The sequence below is a fragment of the Penicillium coprophilum genome (genome assembly GCF_028826855.1).
Source record: "Penicillium coprophilum strain IBT 35676 chromosome Unknown utg000006l_segment0_segment0, whole genome shotgun sequence".
NCBI classification, from domain to species: Eukaryota; Fungi; Ascomycota; class Eurotiomycetes; order Eurotiales; family Aspergillaceae; genus Penicillium; species Penicillium coprophilum.
In genome coordinates this window covers 3764557-3785125 of record NW_026622725.1, presented here as the reverse complement: position 1 = coordinate 3785125, position 20569 = coordinate 3764557, and the positions used below count along the sequence as shown (strand labels likewise).

At 49.5% G+C, this 20569-nt stretch overlaps 6 protein-coding genes across 6 annotated transcripts; 2 read left to right on the top strand and 4 right to left on the bottom strand.

Moving 5' to 3' along the window:
* Nucleotides 1-48: 48 nt before the first annotated feature.
* N7500_010413 (MFS monocarboxylate) lies at nt 49-2326 on the top strand (the record flags this gene model as incomplete). The annotated part of the gene is made up of 6 exons (XM_056681551.1): nt 49-223; nt 272-454; nt 586-1210; nt 1334-1431; nt 1835-1931; nt 2107-2326. The coding sequence occupies 6 exons, from the start codon at nt 49-51 to the stop codon at nt 2324-2326; spliced, it is 1398 nt and encodes a 465-aa protein (XP_056528933.1).
* A 424-nt stretch (nt 2327-2750) lies between these two features.
* N7500_010412 (extracellular serine-threonine rich protein) lies at nt 2751-7149 on the bottom strand (the record flags this gene model as incomplete). Its single annotated transcript, XM_056681550.1, has 3 exons — nt 2751-6794; nt 6846-7028; nt 7087-7149. 3 exons carry the CDS (start codon nt 7147-7149, stop codon nt 2751-2753), a joined length of 4290 nt encoding a protein of 1429 aa, XP_056528932.1.
* A 2582-nt stretch (nt 7150-9731) lies between these two features.
* Nucleotides 9732-11708, top strand: N7500_010411 (uncharacterized protein; the record flags this gene model as incomplete). Its single annotated transcript, XM_056681549.1, has 1 exon — nt 9732-11708. The coding sequence occupies one exon, from the start codon at nt 9732-9734 to the stop codon at nt 11706-11708; it is 1977 nt and encodes a 658-aa protein (XP_056528931.1).
* An 832-nt stretch (nt 11709-12540) lies between these two features.
* On the bottom strand, nt 12541-14536 carry N7500_010410 (uncharacterized protein; the record flags this gene model as incomplete). Its single annotated transcript, XM_056681548.1, has 2 exons — nt 12541-13481; nt 13579-14536. The coding sequence occupies 2 exons, from the start codon at nt 14534-14536 to the stop codon at nt 12541-12543; spliced, it is 1899 nt and encodes a 632-aa protein (XP_056528930.1).
* Nucleotides 14537-16577: 2041 nt separating this feature from the next.
* On the bottom strand, nt 16578-17882 carry N7500_010409 (uncharacterized protein; the record flags this gene model as incomplete). Its single annotated transcript, XM_056681547.1, has 1 exon — nt 16578-17882. The coding sequence occupies one exon, from the start codon at nt 17880-17882 to the stop codon at nt 16578-16580; it is 1305 nt and encodes a 434-aa protein (XP_056528929.1).
* A 539-nt stretch (nt 17883-18421) lies between these two features.
* Nucleotides 18422-19934, bottom strand: N7500_010408 (uncharacterized protein; the record flags this gene model as incomplete). The annotated part of the gene is made up of 3 exons (XM_056681546.1): nt 18422-18795; nt 18852-19458; nt 19542-19934. The coding sequence occupies 3 exons, from the start codon at nt 19932-19934 to the stop codon at nt 18422-18424; spliced, it is 1374 nt and encodes a 457-aa protein (XP_056528928.1).
* Nucleotides 19935-20569: the final 635 nt, after the last annotated feature.

Sequence of the window (20569 nt, the reverse complement as noted above, 5' to 3'; positions counted from 1 at the left end):
TGCCGAGGTCTCTTCGTGGGGTATTAATCTCTCTTAGCAATACACCCTATGGCATCAAAAACTTCAACAGAAAGCAGGTCACTGCCAGTAATTGCAGTTCAACTTGAACTCGACGAACCACAAGATGTGGAATTCATCAACCAACAACTCGAGCCAACCGACCATGGACCTGCTGCTTGGAAACTGCTCGGAACAGCATTTGTCTTTGAAGCACTGCTATGGGGTACGCACAGCTTGAAGTCAAGACACTACAACGACTGACAACTTCCAGGATTTCCACTCTCATTCGGAGTCTTCCAAAATTATTATTCGGAGCTCCCCGAATTCGCGGGTAACCCATATATCTCCGTAGTAGGCACCGTGGCCTCAGGAATCTCCTACCTCGGAGCGCCCTTCACAGCACCATTCATCAAACGCTTCCAAAAGTACCAGCGACAGATGATCTGGATTGGCTGTACGTTAATCTCCCCACCACTCTCTGCGCACACACTCACATTCCCCCACCAGGGCCAATCTGCATAATCGCACTGATAAGCGGGTCCTTCGCCTCAACTCTCGAAACTCTCATTCTAACCCAAGGCGTAGCCTACGGTCTCGGCTTCCTAATATTCTACTACCCAATTCTTAACATGGTAAATGAATACTGGGTCACCCGGCGCGGAATGGCATACGGACTCCTCTGCAGCGCATCAGGTGTCTCGGGCGCAGTAATGCCATTCATAGTAGAGAAACTATTAAACAAATACGGGTATCGAACGACGCTACGAATAGTCGCCATTGCGATGTTCATACTGACCGGCCCATTAATCCCATTTTTGAAAGGTCGCCTGCCAGTCTCACGATATACCGCCACGACAGCGGCTCGATCGGACTGGAGTTTTCTTCGAACACCTTTGTTCTGGGTGTACTCTTGTTCGAATATTGTGCAGGGCCTGGGATATTTCTTTCCTACATTGTATTTACCTTCCTATGCTCGGTCGATGGGGATGAGTAGTACGATTGGAGCCTTACTTCTTGCCTTGATGAGTGTGTCACAAGTGGCGGGTCAATTCACGTTCGGTGTTTTGTCAGATAGGAAGGTTTCTGTTAATGTGCTTATTGCTATTTCGACTGTGGTCTCTGCTGTGGCTTCGTTTGCGTTGTGGGGACTGGCTCATTCGCTGGCTCCTTTGATTGTCTTTGCATTGATTTATGGATTCTTCGGTGCTGGGTATGTTGCTATGTGGGCGAGAATGTCTACGTCCATTAGTGCAGATCCGACGGCTATGTCGATGATTTTCAGTTTGTTTTGTTTCGGGAAGGGGATTGGGAATGTCTTGACTGGCCCGCTTAGTGCGAACTTGATCTCCCGGGTCCTTGTGTTGGAGAATTATGGGTTGACGAAGTATATGGCTGTGGTCATTTTTACGGGGAGTTGCATGTCACTCAGCGGTATGATTGTGGGTTCGCGGTATATAGGGAAGGGAGTGAAGCTTCTGCTGTAAAAGAGAGTGAGCAGGACTGTATAGACTAGTTTTTAACTGGTCTTCGATGTATGTAGTTCTAAATCGGGACTCTACATACGGGGGTCTGCATATCAACGTCTCATATTTAGGTACTTTTGTTTGCTGATGTTCCTATTCCTTATATGAAAGCCTCATTCTCGGTCCTTCTCTTGTTTTCTTTAATCATCTCCTTACCCTTTCATATATCCATGATCTATCACTCCGATGATATCTTTTCCTGACCCGATGTGAAATTCCTTCGAGACAAGAGTCGTCCGTGACATCAGTTGCGACAGAATGTTTTCGTCAATCTACCATGCCAATAACAGGTGGATGAATATTTAACCAAGTCAAGCAATATGAGGATCTGATCCGTGGCCTCCTCGACGGCCTCCAAGCAAAGGTCATGGTGGCCATGGATCAAATCCTCGTGTTGCTTCACTGGGGGTAAGGTTCTTCTGCGCGTATTTTGTGATGATAAATTGACGAAGCCGACTTGTCACAACTCAATGTTACTATCTCGGGCGTCCGACTGTGTCACATCTGGGCTAATTGACCGAGAGCAATTGAGTCTGGTCCATGGCTTTCAGGATGCCTCTGCCCCCAGCTGTTGATCGCCCAGCTGTGTGATGACCAAGCTCGGATACGTAGTGAGTCTCGATAGCATGAGATATGGCATTGCACAAGAAGAACAAAACAATAACGAAATGAACGCAGATCAAGATTTGAATTACTCAAGTGAGGATGATTCAAAGATCGGAAGCGAGACGTTTTGGAACACAGACGACGAAGCAGAAGAGTCCAATGCAGTTGATGGATTAAAGATTCTGAAAGGCGACTGATGATAGAGGGTGCGTGTGGCTATGAGCTACATAGTTGGCCAATTTTCCCTACCTCTTTCTTTGCTGGATCTGCACCATACCATCCAGCTCTACACCTATATGTTATCTTCCTGGTGTCATTTAAAGGATTTGAAAGAATGATACTATAGAATCTAAGACCCGAGAAGCACATTCTTAACAAAAAAGCGAAGTCTATCGCGTTCAATTAGGGAGTGGATAACTAAAATACAAAGAAGTCCCTCTAGGACCAACGAGTCGAGTCAATTCCCAGCCAATAATCCCCATAAAAACAGGAAGAACCACCCCAGGGCCAGGAAGACAAGCAGGCAAGCAAGAACACGAAATCAATCCGCACTGTGCATATTTGTAGTAGGAAGAGATAAAGAAAAGATTTAGCCGTAGGCTAGTGTGCTAGAAAACAAATTTACATGATCAAGCTGAAGAAAGCAGCGAGAGAAACCAGCACCAGACTGGATGCAATCGACAAGCTGGAAGCTGAGTTGAAGACCGGCGATGCACTGGGCAAGGGGCTTCGACTGGCATAAGCGTACCCGCTTGAGGTTATCCAGGACGCTGATGCGCGGGGTGGGACATGGCCGGTATGTGCCGGTGTAGCGCTGCTGGGACCAGCCGGGACCAGACCGATGGTTGGGATGGCGCCAGAGGTGGAGCCGGTGTTTGTGATAAAGCTGACCTGTGGGACAGTGACAGTGTAGGTTGAGTAGGTGATTGTTGTGTGGGGGAGGGCGGGAGCGGAGGTGATAGGCACGGCAGGACCGCCGGTTACGCTTGCACCAGCGCCGCTGGAAGTTGGAGCGGGAGGAGCGATTGTTGGAATTAGTGTGATTGTTGAGGGGATGGCGGTGACGATGCCAGGGTTCTGGGGGACCCAGGTGGCGCAGATACCTGTGAAGTAGGAGAGAGCAGATTGGATCTCATCCTTGGAGGCACCCCAGGCTTGGATGCAGGAGATGACTTTGCTGGTGAATTCACTGTTGGGGCAGAAGCATGAGGCATCGCTGTTGGATGTGCACTTGGGGGCGAGGGTGAGCCAGGTGTTGATGCACTGGGGCACAGTATCGGGGCAGGGAGCTGAGGGGGCAGGGGGAGCTGGGCTCGATATCGGGGAAACACCGCTGGGGACCGCCGGGATGTTACTGGTTGTAGTGACAGTAGTGGAGCACTGAGTACAGATGGTTGAGACGGAGGTGAGAGTCACTGTGGAAACAGTGTTGGATGTGGTAACGAAGGTGGAAGAACCCGAAGTGACGGTGTTGGTCACGGGGCAGGTAGTCTCGGTCACGTAAGTCACAACCGTGGTAGTGGCACCCTCGGGGATAGTTGGTGTAGAGGTGACGCCGCCACTAGACGGGAAGATACTGATGATAGTAGGACCCGTAGGAGTAGCGGTGGCGGTGGGGCCTGTTTCAGAGGGAGCAGGAGTGCTTCCAGCAGCGACAGAGCTGGGAAGGGAGGGAGTGGAGGTCAAGGTAACAGTTGAAACTGTGCTAGATGTCGTGACAAAAGTTGATGATCCAGAAGTGATGGTGGCGGTCACAGGACAAGTGGTCTCAGTTACATAAGTTATAACCGTGGCTGTTGACCCTTGAGGAATCGCAGGTGTGGTCTCAGTGCCCACGCTAGAGGGGATTGAGCTGATGACTGCGGGACCGCTGGGGAGGGGACTAGAAGCCTCTGCAGATGAGGAAGTCACAGGGCTTGCCCCTTCAGAAGTCCCAGATGGGGCCGGCCCAGTGCTAGAAGCGACAGTGGTTGAAGGCACGGGGGTAGCAGTATCAGACGGGGCAACAGTACTATGACCAGCAACGGAAGTGATGGTAGCAGTAGCGGAGCACCGAGTGCAGATCGTAGAGACAGTAGTCATTGTAACGGTTGAAACGGTACTCGAGGTGGTCACGAAAGTGGAGGAACCGGAGGTAATAGTGTTAGTCACTGGACAAGTGGTCACAGTCTCATAGGTAATGACAGTAGTAGTGGACTCTCCAGGGGCCGGAGGAGTACCGGCAGGAGAGGAGGGTGCAGGCGACGACACAGCCGGGGTTCCAGTGGGAGGAGGTGATCCAGGTGACGTAGAAGCAGCTGAAGTGCCAATAGGGGGAGGTACTTCGGTCGATGTAGAAGCAGCAGTAGTGTCAGTGGGAGGAGGCACCTCGGTTGACGTAGATGTAGCCGTAGTGTCACTAGGGGGCGTTGACCCAGCGGGGGAGCTAATGGGCAACACGCTACTTGGGCTCGGGCCTGCTGGTAGGGATTCGGTGGCAGTAGCTGTAGTCTCCGTGACAGGACATACAGTAGTCGAAACAGCGATAGTCGAGGTCACTACTGTGGTCGAATCTGCTGGACAGCTCACAACCTCAGGCGCACAGCTCGTAATAGTGATCTTGCTGGTGGAGTACACAGTTGAAGTAGTCATCCTAACAGGACTGGTGATGGCCGGGGATGAAGGCCCGCCCGTTGTGGAGGAAACAGGAGGGATCAACGGGGTCGAGGCAGTAGGGGTGCCAGTTCCAGCGGGGGACTCGCTCTCGCTCGTAGTGGAGGAATCGGAAGAAGCCGGAATAGAAGATGTGGTTGTGCTACTAGCAGAAGGAACACCGATTGACGAGCTTCCAGGAAGAACACCACTTGGGCTGGGGACAGCAGACACAGACGAACTGACAGCTGTAGTCTCAGTAACGGGGCACACGGTCGTCGAGACAGCGATAGTTGAAGTCACTACGACGGTTGAGTCCGCTGGACAGCTCACAACATCGGGCGCACAGCTAGTGATAGTGATCTTGCTGGTGGAGTACACAGTTGAAGTAGTCATCCTAACAGGACTGGTGATGGCCGGGGATGAAGGCCCGCCCGTTGTGGAGGAAACAGGAGGGATCAACGGGGTCGACGCAGTGGGAGTACCAGTTCCAGCGGGGGACTCGCTCGTAGTGGAGGAATCAGAAGAAGCCGGAATGGAAGATGTGGAAGTGCCGCTAGTAGGAGGAACACTGGCCGATGAGCTTCCTGGAAGAACACCACTTGGGCTGGGGACGGCAGGCACCGATGGTGAGTTTGTAGCGACAGGGGTAGTCTCAGTAACGGGACACACAGTCGTCGACACAGCGACAGTCGAAGTAACTACAACGGTCGAGTCTGCTGGGCAGCTGACAACCTCAGGCGCGCAGCTAGTGATAGTGATCTCGCTGGTGGAGTACACAGTCGAGGTAGTCATCCTAATAGGAGAGGTAATTGCTGGTGTCGAAGGCCCGCCCGTAGTGGATGAGGCAGAAGGAATCAATGGGGTCGACGCAGTGGGTGTTCCAGTTACAGCGGACGTTCCGCCTGTAGTAGAGGAAACAGAAGAGGACGCTGGAATGGATGATGTGGATGTACCAATTGAAGGAGGGACACCAGCTGATGAGCTCCCAGGGAGAACACCGCTGGGGCTAGGTACAGCAGGCACAGAAGGCGAGTCTGTAGCGACAGGAGTAGTCTCAGTGACAGGGCAGACAGTGGTAGAAAGAGCGATAGTGGAAGTTATCACAGTGGTTGAGCCTGATCCAGCGGGGCAATCCGTGACAGTCGGAGCGCAGCTAGTGACAGTGATCAAACTAGTTGTGAACACAGTCGATGTAGTCATCCGAAGAGGTGTGCTTGTCGCCGAGGTGGTGACTGGAGCAACAGAAGAGCCTGATGCAGAAAATGTAGGCACAGCGGGAGAGCTGGAACCTGCAGACTCAGTTGTGCTTGTCGGCGGAGTGGTCAATGAAGCGACAGAAGACCCTGGGACTGAAGATGTAGACACAACGACAGAGCTGGATCCAACAGCCACAGAAGAGCCAGTCACAGGGAGTGAAGACTCAGCGGTAGAGCTGGAGCCAACAGCCACAGAAGAGCCGGTGACAGAGAACGAAGGTATAGCGGAAGAGCTGGAGTCAGCAGGCACCGCTAGTTCTGAGGTAGAGAGCGAAGGCACAGCGGCAGAGCTAGAGTCAGCAGGTAGAGATGAAGTCGAGCTAGATAGCGAAGGTACATCAATAGAGCTAGAGCCAGCAGGCGCAGACTCATATGGAACTCTGGTAACAGGATCAACAGTAGCAGTGATGACAGGCGCAGGCGCAGTGGTTGTAGAGCCAGGGGTACAGTCAAAGCCAACGCTGTAGATGCCAAAACCGCAGCTCTCATGTTCACTATCGGCAGGTAGCTCGAAGTGAACGGACTTAGCACCACCACACTGATCGTTGTTGACCACAGTACCACCCGAATTGCAGGAAGCGGTGTTCTTGCAGATCGACCCATCAGGCATAGTGTAGATAATGTGCAGTTCGGTATCCTTCTCGGTAGCAACGTGGAAGTTGGTCACAGAAAAGCCGGTCTCATCCGTACCGGAGGCGAACGATGGAGCTGAAGGAGCGGAGCTCTCCGAGCCGGAGCTACCTTTGGAAACGGTACCGGAGATGCATTTCTGGGTCTGTAGACATGGTTAGTATGTATCTATGAAGATCAGACATGCATTACTTACGCCACGCTTGCCCAGGCTGGAACCAAAGCCATTTCCGCACGTGAACCCAGAGAAGGAGAAGCCACCATATTCAGAGAATGAGCCAGGAGCAAGGTCAGTCCAGCTGAAACCCTTTTGCTGGTAGTCATTACACTTGTTAGGCGATCTACCCGGGCTGGAGTAGCATTTTTCGGAACCCCAGTACTAAAATCATTGTTAGCAGATACATAGGCAGCAATGCAAGATATGAGATGAGGCTTACCGCTCCGCTGGCCTGGCCAGAGGCCAAAAGAGAGAAAAACGCAATAGCCGAATTGACCTTCATTGCGAAAGGATATCGGCAACGAGTGACGGGAAAGTGGGATACGAAAAGGAAGATAGAATTGGGGGGAAAAAAGGAGTGAAGAAGTATGAAAGAAACAAAAGCGAACTGATATAAGGATCAGGGCTCAATAGGCTGCGATATCGAAAGCCAGACCTCAATAGAAAATGTAATATAATGGACAATCATAAAGATGTAGGCAGCAAAGGAGGCAATTTCTATTAGTATTGTTGGCAGGCGACAATGAAACAAAGCCTCAACAAAATTGACCCAATATCAAACGAAAGAGGGTGGGACAAGGAGATGCGTATCCTTGAACGAGCGTCTTTGGCTGGAGACGTACCAAGATGGCCAAAAAGGGCCAAAAGGAAATCAAACAATGACGAGGATGAAAGAAGTGCAGAATCTGGGAAGAGTTGGCGCCTTTAAACAATTGCCCCAGGCTATACCATGAGCTTCTGCAGACAAAGAGCTCGGCTGCAGCTAGCAAGCATTTTCCTGCTGGTCCAAGTATCCTGGCGCCAACCCATGTAAGACATTTCGTCAGAAAAAGCGAACATGTCCCCAATCGGCAGGAATCTGAACGTACAGATGAAACGGTAGTGGCTGAAAAGAGTGCGAGCTTACGACCCATCTAGAGTTCGGCGCCGATTCATGCATGACGGACCTGAAGAGGCTGGAGGGGAGCCAGTCAGGACTTGCAGACTGGGGCCATTCTGGCCAGGGCGCCTGTGGGGGAATCCAATCCCCTTCGACAGTTCATCGGATGCCACTGCGAGATCGGTGGGCGTCATTTCACCGGCCAATGAGCGTGTTCGAATAAAAATAGTATGAGAATTAGGCGCTTGATCGGCACGGAAACTTGCATGACGCCGAGGGTCGAGAGGAGAGAGGTCTTCGGCAGAGGGTCAGGGTACTCGCGTCCACGTGAATTTTCCCTCAAATCTTTGGGCTTGGAATTTCCTTTGACACTACTGACATGGTGTTGCAGATTCAAAACAAAGGCTTGGAAGTTCAATGATGCGACCGTTCAAAAGAAAAAAATTAACTTAGCGTCTCGCCCATTGGTTTAGCGCCCTTCTATGTGACCCATCTGTGCTTATTGTTGTTCGAAGATCTTCCAAGATTCCAAGTTTGCTTCGAAGCGCCGAGGTCGACGAATCAGCACCCTAGTATTTTGGGGCCAGCGATATTCCCTTAGTGCACAAATCCGTTTTTCTTTTGTTTTTTCCCCAAGGGTCATCCCCAAGCTCAAACAAAGCAGATGGAGTAATGTGCTAGTGGTACCTGAACGCTCCGGTTCACCTTTGATTTTCGATGTGGATACTTAGAAAAGCCCAGCGCCAACCTGTCTACGGGGTAGAGCAGAAATTGTTTGTTTACATAGCTTGAAGTTCTTATTTGGAGTGGTTTCACTCGACTCTATCCTTGCAACGGATGACATCTCCGGTCTAAATCCGTCTAATGTCTTTAGCATCAACTCCTTCTATTACTCCGCAGGAACATTGTGAGACTCCGGCTTGGACACGTAGAATTCCCGATATTCCGTATTTCTTTCAACTACATCCCCACTGGTCTTCTATTATTGCTTTTTGAGTTCCTGGAAATTCAAATTATGCAGAATTCCATGTCTCGGCGCGTCGATGGCTTTGTCTGCATAATCCGAATTAACGTGAAACGCTCAACTAAATATACTCACAAATGGGATTGTTAGCGCCTGGGAAATACTACGCTCCACTCCCCTGGAACGGGGTCTAGACAGTATCAATTCCCAGTAAAGTTTCGTCGTGTTGACATTAATATATTCGGCTTAGAGTTACTTACTACAGAACTAATTCATGTGGTGCAAGTCTGCGCCTGGGTTACATTTTGATTGAATTCCTGCCCATGCAGCTGTTCGTCCAATCTCAAGGCTTATTTAGACATCCTATTTCTGTCAGCTCTCTGTCAATGGGGGAATGTGATTCCTCCGAGGCATTTTGTGCTAAACATGTACAAACCTACGGTATGCAATAGTCCTGACCAAAGGTTACTGTTGTACCGAGGAGATATAAATGACCACTGGCGGGAAATCTTATAAGCTGTCAAAACGGCAGCGTTCATCTTCACTTATGGTCAAAATCTAGACATTGGAAGTCTCGTGGGCTGCTTTGACTGATACTTATGTACTTAAGACTACTTATTTCGGAAGATGACAAAGTACAACCGTTCTCTCAAAACAAATTACTCTTGCCTTGAATTATAATATCTAGCTCTGTAGGTATAAAGCTACTTGAAAGACTATCCTCTAGCTGCGCAGAAAAGGAACTGCGGTACACATACAAAGCTATTGACTATGCTAGGTTCGATGAAATGAACTCCCACGCTAAAAGCATTATATATACCCATCATGGAATGTACATACTTGCAGTGTGCAAATCCAACTGAAAAATAGAAGCAATGTTCATATATAGTGCTCACAAATATCAATCTAAATACATCTAATACCTCAACTAGCGGTGAACAGTACGAGCTTCGAGATAAGCCCCATGATCTAGTCCCACTTCACTCCTCCGTGATAACCCCCAAGGATCTATACATCAATCATGGAAGATGCCCTCCGCCCAAGCAAAGAAGCCTTTGAATACACCCTACGCGCAAGCTATCAGCTGTGGTCAACTCATTTCAACACCACTGATAGCCGCCTGCCTTTGGAGTGTATCAACCTCAAATCCCTTCTCAAAGACACGCCTGCATTCCTCGCCGATGGATTGATTTCACCAGACAGAGTATTATCATTTGCGTGTGTTAAAAACCGGAGCGAACTGGAGGTAAAGGGACAGTCGAGATGGCGGACGTCCAGAGCTGGCGCAGGATGTATTACCCCACCGAAGGTCATGCCGTCGACACTTGACCTAGGTGTCGCAAAACCCCGAAAGGTCCAGCTCTCTAAGGACGCCCCTCTGTCGGAATGGCCTGGTGTACGTGGTATTAATGGTTATGATGAGGGCAACTACATCGCCGTCTTGTTCTTGGCTTGGTCATACATTCTATCTGCAAAATGGGCAGAGTTGCTCGATCGCTCTGAGACACACCATTGTTCAACAAAGTACTCATCTACATATCAAGAGACTGATGAGTCCGTTCAATCGGAGGTGATAGAGATCGACTTGCCCCCAGACGCAAGCGAAGAGGAAATTGTTTGGTGGAACGCCGTGTTCTCTGGAACACCAGCATGGGAGATATCCGTGGAATACGAGTCCGACAAATTTGTCTCACCATGGTCCGTCACATTAGACGGAGTGATATCAATGCGAGCAAAACAAGGCACCCACCTTCAGCCCTCAGCATATAGCCCTCCATCATCAAAAAAAGCCTTCGAATACCTCACCCGCTACTGCAACCACTCCCGCATCTACGCGCAATGCACAGCAGCGCTGGCAGCATCCTTCTTCACGCGTGATGCCTTCCTCCGTAATCCACCCACCCTCCCTATCCCCAAACCCGCCAAGAGGCCCAAGTATCATATACCCCCGACAAGCCCCAGATTGATCACATCTCTAATCTCCGAGCATGAAAAGCTCCTCCCATACTACATGACCCTAAGCAGCACGATGTGGATAACGACCATGCCAGCAATGAAAAGTATCTTCATCAACCCAGAAATACCCTGCAATCTAGTCGGTGCATGGACAAACGCAGCCTTTGCAGTATTAAACCCAATCGTGAAAGCAGGCGACATCCCACGTCTACTCAACGGCCTGTCAGCACGCGACCCACGCGTTGCTGGTCTCTGGCTCGGGGCTGCAATCATGGGCACGAGCAACATATACATAAAACAAAGCGAGCAAGGTTTGATGGCGCCTTTACTTGAAGCCGAGGCGTGGATGGGGGTTACAACCACGTTTATAACAAAACCACCTGGTATCTACGATAAAGACGCAACCTCTGTAAAGCGCGAAGATGAGTGTCGACTGCTTTTTCTCGCGACGCCCAGTGATGGGGGTTATAATCATGGATATGTCACTGTGTGGCCATGGAAGCCGTTTGGTAGTACCAAGCTGTGTGATACGGATATTCTTCTTCGAGAGCATTTAGGTTGTGGATGTCATGTATTGGAATATGAGAATTGGTCTTGGGACCTTGGAGATGGGATGAGGATTGAGGATACAGGGGTGGAAGCACGATTTGCTTCGTTGCTTTCGACTTCTACATCTTCGTCTTTGCCTGGGGGTCTGTCTCTGTGCTTGTCCTGCCCAAAACCAGGGGTTACTTTCGCGGATCTTCCTGCTATACCGACGGATTGTGAGTATGATCTATACTCAGATCAAAAATCGGAAAACCCTACGCGGGGAATATTTTGCTGGCTTCGGTTGGATGGATTTCCGGCGAATGAAAAGGGGATATATCAACACTCGTGGGTTGTGGTTGGGGAAGACTCGGACGAGGAGGTGGATGAACACGAGTCTGATGATTCTATGGCTGGTGCTCGAGCTGAAAGAGTTGAGGATTGGCTCGGTGGTGTTGATGATGTCGAGGTAGTAGTCGAGGTCGAACTGGAGAGTGTCGGTGATACCACATAGATCGAAATTTGCGATTTATGAATGGGGGCAGGCTTTCAAACTCTGGCATGTCAGGCTGGGTGCTCCAAATAAGTTATTAGAGAGAAAGGCGTCGCCAGTGTCCAGGGCACAAGTTATAGATTCATCTTGAATTCAAGCCGACCTAGGACATGAAGGTGAACCTTGGAATGGAATGGGATCTAGACAATTAAGCAATTGCGGACCTTGGAAGATCACTCAAATAAGGTTTAAGTGGGTCCGGGTGTGTGGGGGTTTGCATCACCTTGAAGTCTGAGCTTCTTTAGAGCATTGGGAATTGAGAGAATGTAATAAATGTTTCGAATGTTTTTGATATTGGTAAAGGTTAACGGTAAAAAGCTACTTAGGCCATCGCTTGTTAAAAAGACAAATCCGCAAGTTTTCAACTCCACAAATCCAAAGGTATCACCAACCCCCGTGACAGACGAGGGAGAAAAATGGTCAGTCAGTAGATATGACATGATAATGAAAAGAAAAAAAAAATTGAAAATGAACGTATGGAAAGATGGTCAAATCTCATCAACTGATCGCTTTTGGGCTCTGAGAACCAACATCGATCTTTTGCAAGCTAACTCAACATGCATGGTAGATCAACCTCAATCATTGGAAGAGTAAACTTGTCGCGACAAGTTAGTGGCAAGTAAAAATACGACCACAGCGAGGAGCCTGTGTGCTCAAAGCGAGGTCGATATGGTCAAAGGCACAGGACCTCAATAATCAAGTCTGCCAGTGACTAGAAACAAATAGAAGAAATTTTGGCCGTGGTTATCATATGATCTTGGTAGAAATCCAAAAGTCGTGCAATCATAAGACCTCATAGAGGTGCTGTGATGGGGTGCTGAGAGCGACGTTGCTGAGCATCCATCAGCTTGCGTCGCACAGCCTCTCCACCCGCAACGCTGTTCGATTTACGCTTGCGGGTGGGAGTTCGCTGGTCGTTGTTCTTGGCGTGCCTGAATACACTGGCAGGGCGCGCAGGAGAGTTGGCCGGCATGAATTCGCGGTGCTGAGGAAGGCGGAGGAGCGCCTGGTAGCGGTTGTGGTTGCGACGGAAGGCAGTGACAATACCCTTGTCTAGATGATTGAGGAAGCGCTCTTCGTTGTTTTGCGACTCGGACTTGCGGGTTGGGGTAGGCGTCCCCATGGACTTCCCAAAGGCACCGGCCATCGGAGACATCTGGACATCATCGAACTGCTTGTCCATATCCTCGTCTTCATCGGAGGATCCATTGCCAAAGTCAATGAAATCATCGACATTAAGAGCAGCCTCTGGATCATCTTCTTCGTCTTCTTCGAAAGAGCTGTCGATGGTAAAGTCCTGAGAAGGGTAGAATGCCTCAGGGGGACCCATGACCTGGCCTCCTGGAGTGAGATCGTTACCGAGGGCGGTCATCATAAGATTGGCACTCGAAGCCAACATTGGGCTGAAATCAAGCTGATTAGGCGAGGCGAGTGCATCAGTGTCGCTCTCATCAATCAAGTGAAGTGTAGTTTGGCGAGGGCTGGTGTTGGCGGTGCCGGGCATGCTGTTGGCGGCGGAGTCCAGCCAGTCGTGGCGAGAAGAGGCATACGCAGGAATGATGACGAGATGTTTGCCAGTGCAGTCGACCAAGGCTACTGGCTTGTGGGGGTCTGCTACGAAAGTTCCCATGATAGGCCCACGGCGGCGGGGGATACAGTCACTCTTCTCATCCACAGGGGCCAAGGAGTCGGAGGAGTCCCGGCGAAGAAGGGATCGAGGGTGCGTGATGGTTGCTGGTGGGGGAGATCTTCGTCTGTGGTGTCACCATCGTCGCCTTTTCAATGGGGTTAGCAAAAATCAAGACGCAACACAAATGACCATTTATCATACTTTCGTAACCGCTCAAGCTGCCCTCGGAGGATCCGTCGGACTCAACATGGTAAATGCTTCCATGGCCGTAGTCGGCGTCACCGAACATCTCTTCCGATTGCCGGCGAGTGTTTCTCTGGTAATTTTCGTTGTCGTTTTCGATCATACGACGCAATTGTGGGTCCAAGCTGTCCTGTTGTAGGAAGTCACCAGGTATATCGTCGTCACTGTGGGAATCACTATCAGAGGACGAATCGGACCGCTCCTCGAAGTGAACTCGCCGGGCAACTGGCGTCTCAGCGGCTTCACTGGTCACCTGAGGCTCTCCAAAGGTGTCCATGGCACTGTAAAGGTGCTCTTCGTCGAAGAAAGATGCAGCCGGTAGGAACATGTGATCGTCAAAGGAGTTGATAGCCCACTGATCATCAGCAAATCCAGCGCTGGGCACAGGGCGGTGGGTTTTCTCAGACTCCACGATCATCATTTCTTCCATCTTCTCAACGTCCTGGTCTTCATCCTCGGCATCTGTAATGTAGTCTACACCGGCATAGACATCATCTGAGCTATCATCCGAGTCATCGCCGTCATTGGCTTCGCTGCTGTCACTACTGTCGTCGTTGATGACACGTCTTCTCTTGTTGATTGCGGAGTGGCGCCCCGCCTTATTGTCTCGGCGACGACCATAAGACGGGGCCCGAACTGCTGGTTCTTGCTCGTCATCTGCATCTTCTTCTGAATCATCTGCCTCGTCGCTCAGTTCCCCAAGGGACGAGACTGAAGAAACGCTAGAGACCGACGATGATGAAGCTCTCCGTTTCCTATCGGATGGCTGAGCATTGGCTGACTTCCGAGACTGTTTGGCCTTTGGTGACATATCGAGGTTCCGCATGATGTTGGACTCGGGGGTTGAGGGGCGTGGGTGAGCGTTCTTGGCGGAGCTCTTAGGGGCCCGTTTGGATGAGTATGAGCTCTGTGGCATGTTGAAAGATGGAGAAGGAAGAATAGATAGGGGTTCTTTTGTTGGTTTGGACTTCTTTGGTCCTCGTTTTTTGTGGTTCAAATGGTCCGGTCCGTTCTAGGTTGATCCGGTGATGAGATGAAGGGAAGAGGAGTAGGTCTTCCTTGGGTGAGAGGACGGTCGTAGTTCGGTCCAAAAATAGGGACACGTTAAGGGATAAGCCGAAGGGAGGTGGGACGGAGTGGAGGAAATCGGAGAAGCGGAGTGGAGGGGAGGAGTCTCAAGTTTTTTTTTTCTCGTAACCACGAAAGCACCCGCAGTCCGTTGCGGACGCTATAGTGCTCCTTCTGGGAGTTTGCTAGGGGGCAATTCCAACGCCTTCACAGGAGGCGTCGAAAGAGGAATAAATATCGTCAAGTAGAATTGAAGATCGGAGCTGCAGGACTGGGGAGCCGGCAGGGACAGGCTCCCCAGCGAGGCATTTACAGCTCAACGAAGGCCATTTGGCTGAATTCTTGACGATATGTAGTTGGGTATGGAGTTACTGTATTGAAGGGATTCAATAAGTTCAGGGAAATCCGAAGTTATATCAGGTTGAGAATGCTATGGGAAAGGGAAGAAGAAGAGAAGGATGGGTCGTTTTTTCTCCTCCAAGTGGGGGACACTTCTGATTGGCTACAGAACACGACCGCCTATTCGTTGGCGCCGCTCACCGACTCTTTTGAACCAATCAGCGACCGCCAAAAGTCGCAACGGGAAAGTCATGGACTTTTGATGTCCACTTGGGCGATTTACATTTAAATTGGCATCCAGATTACTGTCGACTCATTTCTTTTCGAGGTATATATTCCGGACCGAATGGAGAAAGAGTCGTTACACATCCGCGGCGTCATTCTCCCCGGCAAAATCTTCATTGTAAGCTCCTTGACTCAAATGGTCGACTTGCTGACAAGGTATAGTAGCAGAAGATCGGTTGGACATCGAACTAGAACATAGTGCAGTGGCTGATCCGTGCCCAGGTGGCATGCATGATGATTCATCCTGGCAGTATTTTTTTTCCCTATTATGACACATCCTGAGATGAATCATTTTGTTTCGTATTGGGACTTGACTTGACCCGAAATTCCATCAGACTCGCGGTCTAATTGGTTCGAGCCATAGACCCGGCTTTTGAGTGGCAAAGCGCTCTACTCTATTCCGATCGCTTGGCAAATTTTCCCGTGCCGGACCTGCAGGTGTATTTTTGCCTCCCAAGACTGGGAATGGCTTAAAAAAAGATCAGTGGCGGTAAACCGAGGCTCCCCAATGTGCATGAAATCCCTTATCTTTATCCGTACCTTGGAACTCCATAGCCCTTGCACTTGGAATATGTTCTGGCTCTATAACGGAGAATCATCGGAATGTTGAACGGAAGATCTTTCCGATTCTTTCTCTACATTGCTAGGACTGTCACCTGATGTTCAGAAGTATGCACGATCATCTCTCTGCCCCGCAGCTCCGATGCTGATGGGGAATCTCTACGGAGGACGGAGGACGGAGTCCCTCCCAATCAGATTCACAAGGAAACAATATTTCCCAGCGCTAACATCTTTTCAGGTGAGGCGGATCATTCACCATGGGGATAATCCTCCACCTGGCCACTTCGTCCCAAGTTCTCTGTTTGCAGCCTCTTCCTTGCCATACACGTATACTTTACGCGATAGTGGCTTTGACTGGATTTTGATGACACAGTTGCAGTAGATCAAAGCCATCATTTACTCTAGAGTTGAGTAAGCTGGAATATTATCAAAGATTTGACAACCCATGGACAGTGTAGAGAATTTTATTGATAAAGATATCTAAATTTATACCACTTGAAGCAAAACTGGTTTTTTGCCTTGTTTGGCCCCATCGTATATACTAAAAGAGTAAGACCATACAGCTACAGCTACGTATCACACCATCCTCAATCAGAAGCCGAAGTGATCTGCTAGATTGGATACTATTCTAACCGACCCCCGCACCACTAATCATTCACAACGTCAGCTTGCGTATGTTGTAGACACCCCCGTTCATCATTCAACTAGTCACAAGGCCAAAGCGATACAAAACGACTCGGTACTGCTCTGTGACTTCCAATAGAAGTAGCAAAGTACAATCCAACTTCGGCACATCTTTTGTCCAACTCCTCCAGTCTGCGCATAGTCTCCAAGGAACTTTCATCCACCTCTGAAGGTCCCCAGCCTTCAAGTCCCAGCGAAGTAAGGCGTGGCAGAGCATTTGAATTTACCAGACGTTCGAGTTGATCAATAACCCAATCGAGCAGCTCGTTGTGGCAGTGACACAGAAACAAAGTCTCAAGGGACGGCGGTAAAAGCTCCACGAGGTCGTGGGTGGGCTCAAGGTCTTCGTCAAGCCCGGCGAGCATTGTTGTAGAGATATGTAGATATTTCATCACTTTGAAATCGGCAAAGGATCCCATCCATCCATCATCGTCATCTAATGACTGACATGTTTCGCCACAGAGCCAAAACGCCTCCAGCGTTGACTTGTGAAGGGATATAGATTCTCGAAGGGGTGCCGATACAATGTCAGGTCCATCTGAGACCATTGACCCACCAATATTCAAACGGAATGTCTTGAGAGCCTTGCAAGATTCAATCCAGACACCAAATCCACACTCAGTGTTGGTCATGTCGAGATCAATATCTGTGACTCCCGAGAAGGGTGTGATGCGGGGTTGTCCGACCTCACGATCAGAGTCGAGAATAAAGGATCCTCCAATCCTGCGTATCGACGGGAATTTGAAAAAAGGTTCCATGCAGCTTGCATGGATGGAATTTTCCGTATCATACCATTCCGCAAAAGCGTCGGCGAGGCGACCGAATGCTGTGACGTCCTCTTTTGCAGCCTTCACTAACATCTGCTGAACGTATTCCGACCCAAACGGGTAGCATATGCTGATTTGTCTTAAGCCTTTCAACTGGGGGAGCAGCAAAGCCAACCACGCATCGGTATTTCCGCGTAGCAGCTGACCATAAGGCTGCATCGACCAACATGTTCCAGCGACAAGGCCGTGGATGAGGTCCGCGTCATATTCAAATTCACAGTCGATGTGCTCGATGTCGTCCTCGGTGTCCCAACTCTCCAGGCGAAGAGCTCGCACGGCGTTCGCCAACCGCGGCTCTCGAGCGATATTATTGAAGAACTGACTGACTTGCCTAATGGTATGGTTGTGGACATCACAAAGAACAACCCGGGAGTAGAGAGTTGGTAGCAAAATTGTGTACAGTCGACGACATGATAGAACTAGGGAATAGCGATCACACTGGAGACCTAGCTCTTCCGCAATCAGGCAAAGAGCCTCCTCTGGGAGATCAAGCAACATAGTGATGGAACTAGTATGGGTTCCCCTCCGAAAGGAAAGAGACGGTTGTATTTATGTTCAAGGAAGTTGCCGTGTGCCCATGGACGCTAGAAATCACGAGGTGGGGGCGATATTTATTTGCATGATAGAAGGCGCAACCACGACCACATAGAATCGATGTTGAAAGGATATGTATGTTGGTGTTATCACCGTGACAGTGAGCACTAAACAGGAGAAGGTAACGCGGGATATTTGGAAAGGAAACAAGCGGAGACCGCCAAGACCAACTGAGTAAAGCACCTATCAGAAGAGAAGCTATCAAAAGGAAAGCGGTTAACTACATGAAATCTGACGTTTGTGTCCCATAAGGCCGAATAACATTAATTAGATTAAAATAGCATAAATCCAACTCTTAGATGCATGGCCCCAATTCTCCAGGCGAGAGGTTTTTTTAACAATCCCTCCATGCTCGGTCAGACCGAAGGTTCCTTGGTTTTTGGTCAGATAACCATGTTCTCGTCCATCGAAATGAAAGTAACGAAGCTGACAAAAACAAAGGATTAAGTGCCAGGATAAGGAGCAACAGTATGAGGCACAGGCTCTGTCTTGGCTCGACCAAACATGGACAAACGAGATTTCGACCGAGCAGGAACTGCCGCTGGCCGGGTACTTTGGTGGCTTTCGTTCTCCACTTCGGTGGGGGCAAGTGCAACTGGAGCCGCGCGGGCCTCTTCTACCTTTCTTACGCCTTCACGTATTTCATCGGACGAAGCACCTGGTGGTGCAGTAGTCGTCAAAGTCTCAGTAGGGCGAATAAGACCCTCGGAGGTATTTTCATTGAGCTTGGCGATCTCTTCTTCCGTGACAAGACGCTCATTCTCCAAACGCACTTCGCGTCCGCGCTTGTGGCAGTACCACAGCACAAAGAGAAGAACTAGAGAACCCCATAGTTAGCAAATATACTCAGGCGCTTGGTTTGAATTCACTTACTAAACAATGCCAGAGACCAGAGCACATTCATACCCATAACAGCCGGGAATCGAGCTCGTAGGAAGGCCATGATAGATCGCAGCATTCCTACCAGAGCAGCTGGCTTCGACACAAGCTCCTTGAGACTTGGCATATTGACTCCCATCTTCTCTGCAGCTGCAGCTGCCTTGCCCACATTCTCCATGTTGACACCGCTCTTGCCTGCACGGTCGGCAGCAACCGCCAGCATCTCCGGAGCCAAAGTCTCGGTCCAACGCTCGGGAAGCTTCTCGATCAACTTTTGCATAGGACTAGGTAGCTTCGTATATGTTTCTTGTAGCTGGCGATTCCCATTGGTGAGCAGCATCTCCAGGTCATGATAGGCAGTTGGGACACCGTTGATTAGATCTTTGAAAATGAGCTTGAACTTCCGTAAAAGCTCTTGTGTCTCTTCGCTGACCGAAAATACACGGTTGTTATCCGCTGCCAGGTTCAATCGCTCTAGAATATCCGTCATATCTTCGGCATCTTTATCTTTATCTGCGTCTTTCCCGTCGGTTGACGTATCCGATGTGATAGGAGTCGCGGTGTCGATTTCCGATTTGTTTGCGTCGTGGACCTCTTTGTCCTAGTTGCGCAAAATTAATGTCAGTACATACCTCCGCCTGACGCAAGGATCCGAAAATGAACACAATTAGATAGATGACCAACCTTCTCCGTGTTTTTCTTCCAAAACATCGCACTCCACCGTTTCTTCTTCTGCGATGGCTTCGGGACTTCAGATTTTGATGTCTCTGACCTTCCCAATGTTGGCTGAGAGCTCCTCCGTTCTTGCCTACCCTCTTCACCAAGCTCCTTCCCCAACTCCTCCCCAGGCGAGGTAGGTAGAGGGATGTTTTCAGCTTGTTCGCTTATTGTAGGTTGTAGAGATGCCCCAACAGGACTTCCATGTTGGTTTTGCTCATTCTGCTCTGCAGGTTCTGGTTTGCCTGTGACTTCCCGTAGGTAGGCTTCATCTTCTGCTGTCAAGACAGGCTTGGGCGCGCTAATCATTTGCGACGAACGCCGTAGGTTTTTTATTTGGTTGAGATATTGCATGGCCATATTGGTGGCACTTGACTTATCGAGGATAGAAATGTGCGCTTTAAATCTTTCGTTTTGCACTGAAAGGTGTAGAGGATAACAAAACAAGTAGGCTGAAACGAGACGGGCGCGTACTGAAGGCAAGGGGACGCGCGCGCTATGGGTTTTAATGATAAATCAGCTTTCCCAAGCGACAAAGTGATATGTCAGGGATGGTTCGATTAGAAGTTGTAGTTGGTTCAAGTTTCATACCAACACCAAGCTTTTGTTTTGCTCACATGCGCCCTCCGTTCCTCGTGATGATATCACCGGTGGCTTGGCATCCCCACATGTGCCACGGCATCATCAGCACCGCCACACAGGCTCTATCTATGGACTTGGCTCGAATACCCTCGAACATTTTTAAATTAAGATAAAAGCTCAATGTTCATTCGTTTCTTAACGCCTGAGATTGTATTCGGAGATATGCTTTGGCAGCATGGTTTGTGTGTATGTCTTGTTTACTGGTGGTGTTCCTTGTTTATATATATTTACTCGAGCAATTCGCTACTGTGGTCTAGGGAAATAAAACAAGTTAATGTTATTCATCCTATATATCATGCTTGTGCTTGCCCATAGAAAACCCATGCCTGTGATAGTTCAAGTACAAATAGCTG